Below are 6624 nucleotides of genomic sequence, written 5' to 3'. Positions count from 1 at the left end.
TTTCCCGTTTCTCTTTCCGCTCCTCCATCTCTACGATGTCATCAGCAAATAGAGCTTTCAGAGGCCAGATCAGTTTTGGAATAGTTGGAAAGTCACTAAAACGTATCTGAAATGTATAGAGTCACATATTAACATTCTATCTTGTGCATTTCACAGCAACAACATCTAGGCTCTAGTCTCATTTGCCTGCCTTGTCCTATCTGACTGCAGGCTCTTTGAGGTGTACAGAATGAGACATAACGCCTAACAGACAGATACAATGGGTGCATCTACACATGCAGGCACGTGCACTTGCAGCAGCTCAAACAGGAGCAGCACAAATTTGAGCTCGGGATTTTTGCCTTAGTGCACATGCCTGGACATGCGCTTTGGTATGAGGCAAGTTGTGCCACTTGGAGCAAAATAACCCTGCCCAGCTCCTTCTGGATTTGCAGCCAGGGGGAGCTACAGCCTAGGACCAGCCCCTGTGCTGGCCCCAGCAGTATAAAAACCTACCCTGACAAGCAGCTCAGGAGCTTCTGGGGGCCCCTTCTGCAGGCAGAGAGAAACCCTGGCACACATGAACCTCGAGTGTGCCAGGCTGCAGCCCCTCCACCTCCAGCCCCTCCTCCTGAGGTTCTGGTTGAATTTCACCCCCCCACCTTTTTGTTTTTGGTCACCCCATCTTCAGCCCCACCAAGTCCCGGGATCTCCTGGGCAACCTCCTCCTGACCCTGGCCAAACGGGCTCTGTACTTGACCAGGAAGGAGGCTCTGGCCAGGAAGGTGCCTGGATACTGTGAGGCTGCTGTCTTCTCCCTTGTCTGTGCACGTTTCCAGGCCAGAAACCAGAGCGTCTGTGGAGAACCAGCTTCCCGGTTAGCTCCTGTCCTACTTTTTCCCCACTGGGGTATTTTTTGATACCTTAATCTCCAGGTATCAAGTTTTGAGCCCACACTGCAAATATACAGCACAGGGAATGCTTCTTTGTTCATAGCATGCCTCTTCTAGTGTCTCAAACTGGTCTGGGATGCTGCAAGAGGCACGTGCACACTCATCTGGACACGTCCAATGGGGCTAGGACCTCAGCTGGCAGCCTTTATTGTAATATAGTTGTTACTGTAATATAAACAACTTCAATCTCTGGTACTCTGGCTGGATGCTTTCAACTGCTATGTATTGTTTACAGTACTTATAAGGAAGTAGCTTGTTAGTGAGTTGTTAGTGTTTTTTTGTTACATACAGGTGCATCCAGAAGCCAGAAAGGAAGGTAGCATAGTAAGGAGAAGAAATGACTTAACAAATAATAGTAATCTGATACACAGGAGCAGTTTGAAAGAAATTAAGTGACCCAGGGATGGCTGCCCCTTGGCCATATACAAGAGTAGAATTTAAAACAAGTAGAGCAGACCTCTGATTATAAAAAGCAGATTACTGGGCAGCACCTTGATCTCCTTAGAACAGTGGTCCCCAACCAGCAGATCGGGGAACCTCTTTTAGGCAATCCTAGGCTGGGGTGGTTGGGTGCACTTGTCCCCACCCCAACCCAGGTCAGTCTGGAGGAGGGACAGGGTGGGGGCCAGAATGAGTCCACTGCAGGTGAGGAAGGGACAGTGTGGCCCAGCCAGGAGCAGGGGAAGGTAAATGGGGCCCCAGCCCCGCCGGGTGGTGGGAGGATTGGAGCCTGGGGGCTCATCCAGGGGTGGGAGACCGGGGGCTCCTGCCACTGGGCGCAGCCCAGCAGAGGCCCTGGGGGTGTGTAACCCCACCCAACCCTGCATCCACTGCACCTTGAACCCTGCTGCAGCTGGCCACATGTGGGCACAGCTCAGCCCAGTGGCAGGATGCACATGGCATCCAGCTGCTCCCAGGTCAGCTGCAGCAGGGCTCAGGGGCAAAGCCCAGCCCACAATGGCAGCTGCCTCTGCCACACAGATCTGGTGGGGGGGGTGTCCCGCCAAACACGGGGCAACGCAGGCAGCTGCAGCAGCAGTGAGGGAGAGAACGGGGCTGGAATAGGGGCAGGCCCTGTAGCTGGGGCAGGGTGGGATGGAGCCACAAGCTGCTCATCAGGGGGGCATGAAGAGAGGGAGGCACATGCAGGATATCTGCATGCAGGGCAGGCTGCAGTTGTGGGCTGGGCTGTTCCCAGCGGGTAGGCTGGCCTGTGCTTGCTTGGGCAGGCAGCAGCAGTGGCACTGGGAGCAGGGCTACTGCAGCCACCCAAAAATTTGCTGTAGCTCCTCCAAACCCTGCTGCCACCGCCTGCCCCAAGTGCAGCACAAGCCAGCCTCTGTCGGGAACAGCCTGATGCATCCTTCCCCTCCCCGTCTGCCCATTCCCCCTCCCCCTGCCCCCAAGGGCATGGGGGCCATGTGCCCAGGATCTGCACGGGTCTGAGTGGGGTGTGGAAGCTGCGCCAGGCTGGTCCACGCTGTGCTCGGGAAAGGTGGCAGCAGTGCTGGGAGCGGGGATTGGGGGCTACAGCAAATTTTCAGGTGGCTGCAGTCCCCCCATAGCTCTGCTTTCAGCACCACCGCTGCCCAGCCCAAGCACAGCATGGGAAAGCCTCCCTACTGGGAACAGCTCCGCCCCAGCCTGCAGCTGCAGCCTGCCCTACCCCATCCCACATGTACATGCCCCGCCCCCCCACATGCCCTCCTGGGGTGCATGTCCCCCATCCCCATGCCCCCTGGACAAGCTGCTCGCAGCTCCCTGGTGCTAGCCCCTGCTCCAGCCCCACTCCCTCCCTCACTGCCGTTGAGGGGTGGGGGGAAGGGAGCTGGGGTCTCAATCTGCCCTGCCTCCCCACCACAGCCTTTTCCCCTCCCCCCACACTTTCCAGCTTGGGGGCATGCCCCCAAATAATTTTTTCTCCCTCTGCTTCGATCAGCCGCCCCCCCCCCCCCCAATTCCCTCCCCACAGACTTACCTGCTGTGTGTCTGGGGGGGTTGGGGGGGGGACTAGATCTTGGGTTACTTTTAAAATTCCAAAAGTGACCTCTTACTTAAAAAGGTTGGAGACCACTGCTTTAGAGGTACCAACTGCTAATGAGCAACTATGCTAAAAAAAAATTAGCAGATGGGGGAGGAAAAAAAGAAAAGAAAAACAAAAAAGACATTTCTGTAAAAAGCCAATGTTAGAAATAAGCCCTGATACACTTCTACTAGGTATACTAATAAAGATTTTCGTAACCTTTACCAATAGCAGATTATTAACCAGCCATTTAAAAAAAAAAAAAAAAAAAAAAATTTAGAAAATGGGCCAGTATGGATTCGATAACCGATTTACAGGAATGCAGCTGGGCAACATGGAGAGCAGTGTCCTGCCAGTAAGGTGGGGGGAGGGGGGGGGCAGATCAAAGCCCCCATGGTGTGGGAGGGAGCAGGGCAGGACAGATTCAGCTGCACAGGGCAGGCGCAGCAACAACACTGGGAGAGGTGGCTATGAGGAATTTTGGGGTGGCTTTGGCCCCCACAAACCTCCCCTAGAACCAGCCCTACTTGATGCACTCCACGCATCCCCTGCCCATCCTGCAATACAGGGCTCCCAAGGAATGGCAGCAGAGCAGAGTGTCCTGAGCAGGGTTGGCGTTAGGGGGGAGTCACCTGCAGCTCCATCCCACACCCCGCCCAGGAGTCCCATTCACCACCCTGGCTGGGCAGCACCTGCCCCTGCTCCACTCCCTCCCTCACCATGCCCAGCTGCATTCCTGGCCACATGCATGCTGTGGCTATGCACCGGCACACAGCATTTATCAGTGACATTCTCAGCCAAAAAAAGCCAGTTGACGATAATGTTAATTTTCCCATTATCAGTGCTGATCCAATATATCAGTGCACCGCTAACTTCTACCCAGTTGGATCTCAAACAGTATATCCCAGTCAGTTTTCATTATTCCTGAACATATTAGCAGCATGTGCAATAATGAAAACAAACAAGTGCTTGTGCTAAGACTTGCTGCCTGCATTTCACCCAGTTTCAGCATCACCTTCCTAAGGGTCTATTCTAGTTTTTGTTAGCAGCCACCAGAATGTGACTTTTTAGTCCTTACTGTTCAAGTGGCAAAGAAAAGTGTTATCTTTCCACATTCCTCCACTTGGCTTTTATGCCAATGTAATTGGACAAAACATATTACTTGCTGTAAAGTTGTTGCCAGCCTGGTACACAGAGGGCAGCTGTACAGAAATGGGGGCAGAACCAGAACAAAAAGGAGAAACCCAGTCTAACTAATCCTGCTGTCACCAAAAAGGTGACGTGTTCCACTAAGCACAAGGTAGCCCTTGCAAAATTTCAGGTCCTTTACTATCAAGCCTATGCTTAACACTTCAGCTCATCTAGGTTTGCTACTCCATGACTGGCAACAGCACAAAACAATTTCAAAAAGGGTTGTTACAAAATGGCTGGTAATAAACTTTTGTGGCCACAGGGGACAGGACAAGAAATAATGGCTTTAAATTGCAAAAGAAAAATTTTGGTTTGGATGTCAGATAGAACTTTCTGGTTAAACATCAAAGAGCCTGCAGAATCTCCATCATAGGAAATTTAAAAGCAGGTTAGACAAGAACTTGGCTGGGATTATCCTGCATTGTGTAGGTGGCTGGAGTAAACAAGTCACCTCCTAACCAGACCTTCCTCCCATCACACCTATGATTCTGTAAGAGCAGACACAGAAGAATTTCCTCCAGGTACCTCCTAAACTGTCAAATTTGCCTGAACATATTTACTGCAGTTTACTGAAAACCTCACTCTCACTATCCAACAAGCAGCACATGCCTACCTGAGCAAGATTCTCATCTCCACATAAAAGCTACCAGGAAAACCCACTTTACTCAGAAAGCTTTTTTCTTTTTTTTTAAGTCTACTATCTAGGGCAAAAGCACATATCATTAATACAGCAAAGTACTCAAGACAATCTAGTGCTAAAGAGGTCCTACTACATAGAATAGATGCAAGATTTCTTGAAAACCTGCCTCAAAAGCTCCTAACTTACCTGCATGTGGTCAAATGCAATTCCAACCTTCTCAGTGAAGTGTGCACTGAATAGTGGAATTTTGGCATACCGTTGGCTGAAATGATTTAATACAATGAATTCAGCATTCATCTTCATTCCACTCTCTATCGCCTGGGAAGTTGTGCTGCAAAGGAACCACAAGAACTCAAGATAATTAACAGAGCGCTGAAAGCAGAGGTGTAACAGTCTATTCCACAGACAAGACTCAGTATCTCATAACACTGCTTCTCAAACCTCAAGTCAGCCTTGAACAGTGCTGAGCTTGAGCACACACAAGGACAGAAAGCTAAATGATCCAATTCGTTACCTCAGTCCCAAGTCTAAGAGTTGTATCTAGGAGCCCTCACTTCCACTCAGAGCTATTCTACCTTTAGAGTAATAACTCTATATCCCGAGGTGAATATTTCTGAATAGCTTCCCTGTGCCAGAATCTCCTTCCTGGAAGCAAGTGGCCTTATATGCAATAATCACCCAGAGGTACTCTACCTGTGCATCTTCTCTATCGCTTCCACTTCCAAGCCATCTTCCAGTGTTGCTTCATGGATTAACAGTGTAGCATTTTTCCCTGTGTAAGACCATATATTTAGTATTCTTGCTGCAGAGCTCCACACAAGTGGCAAAGAGCAGGATTCTTCACTAAGGGTACACCTATCATGCTCAATAGGGCACATTCATACCTCATCTCCCTATATTTCCAGCAGTAAATCCACAAAAAAACCAGAGACCATATCACAAAGTGATCTGTTAAAGAATTCATGTTATGTCACTTGGCAAGTGTATTTTGCATTTCTTACAATGTAGTAGAACTCACTAGTTCACAAACAATAAGTGTATGTATTCAGTTTAATAGCCTCTTTTTGGAGCACACAACTCCTCCCAAGGCCACTCAGGCATAGGTAACATTGATGTTAGCTGGAGTAGATTGGAGAAGGTTTATCAGCATCTTTTAGTAATAGCCTAAATACCTCTTGCAAACTAACTCTAGCTCACTTTTACTCCCAATGCATTTTACTCACCCATTTTGACTAAAGCCTCACAGGGCATCGTGTCACCAGAATAGACTATTTTCCAACCAGAATTGTGGATCATTGAACAAGCGAAGGCATTTCTACAGTGATTAACCTCACAAGTCTGAAACTGAACGAGACCACAAGTGTTATCAACCATAAGTCTCCCCAACTTTGTTTGTCCCTGTACCCTAGAGGTTGGTCAGCTTACCTCTGCAAAGCCATATTTCTCTAGCAGGAAATTAATAAATGTTTTAAATTTAGGTTTTTCAACTTTACAACCTTCAACCAGTGAACTGGCAGGAACCAGACTGTAAGAATAAAAAAAAAGGAGAAGATGCTTATGAAGTACAGGCTTAAATAAAAACTGTTCATGTCAGGAAAACAATGAGCTCCAATGAGGGAGAAGCATATCTATAGTGAAGCAAGGTTTCCTGAGGAGCAACTCATTTACCAGGTACTTGCTGGGGCAATTTACATTTTGCCTTTCTAACCTCAGACTGAAAATCCTCATGTGTCATTCTTTAAATCCCAAGCTAAGTGCCTTAAAAACACAGCTTCTGCCACCTGTGCCTTTATTTACAGCTTTCCTGTTCTACTTCATGCCCTAAAAGCCAAGTCCTT

The 6624-nt window shown here is 48.8% G+C and overlaps 1 protein-coding gene across 1 annotated transcript in view; it reads right to left on the bottom strand.

Annotated features, from left to right (window-relative positions):
* ELAC2 (elaC ribonuclease Z 2) overlaps positions 1-6624 on the bottom strand; it is a gene marked incomplete at its 5' end in the record, with an annotated part of 32001 nt that overhangs the window by 1068 nt on the left and 24309 nt on the right. Inside the window, 5 exons of the mRNA XM_006022042.2 lie at positions 1-106; positions 4973-5117; positions 5480-5558; positions 6010-6130; positions 6212-6311. The exon at positions 1-106 is cut by the window's left edge and continues 1068 nt beyond it. Coding sequence (XP_006022104.2) covers positions 1-106; positions 4973-5117; positions 5480-5558; positions 6010-6130; positions 6212-6311 — 551 coding nt within the window. The remainder of the gene's footprint in view (positions 107-4972; positions 5118-5479; positions 5559-6009; positions 6131-6211; positions 6312-6624) is intronic.

Source organism: Alligator sinensis, unplaced genomic scaffold, assembly GCF_000455745.1.
Source record: "Alligator sinensis unplaced genomic scaffold, ASM45574v1 scaffold77_2, whole genome shotgun sequence".
Classification (NCBI taxonomy): Eukaryota; Metazoa; Chordata; order Crocodylia; family Alligatoridae; genus Alligator; species Alligator sinensis.
The sequence above is the reverse complement of the archived record's forward strand: the minus strand, read 5'-3'. Positions and strand labels throughout refer to the sequence as shown.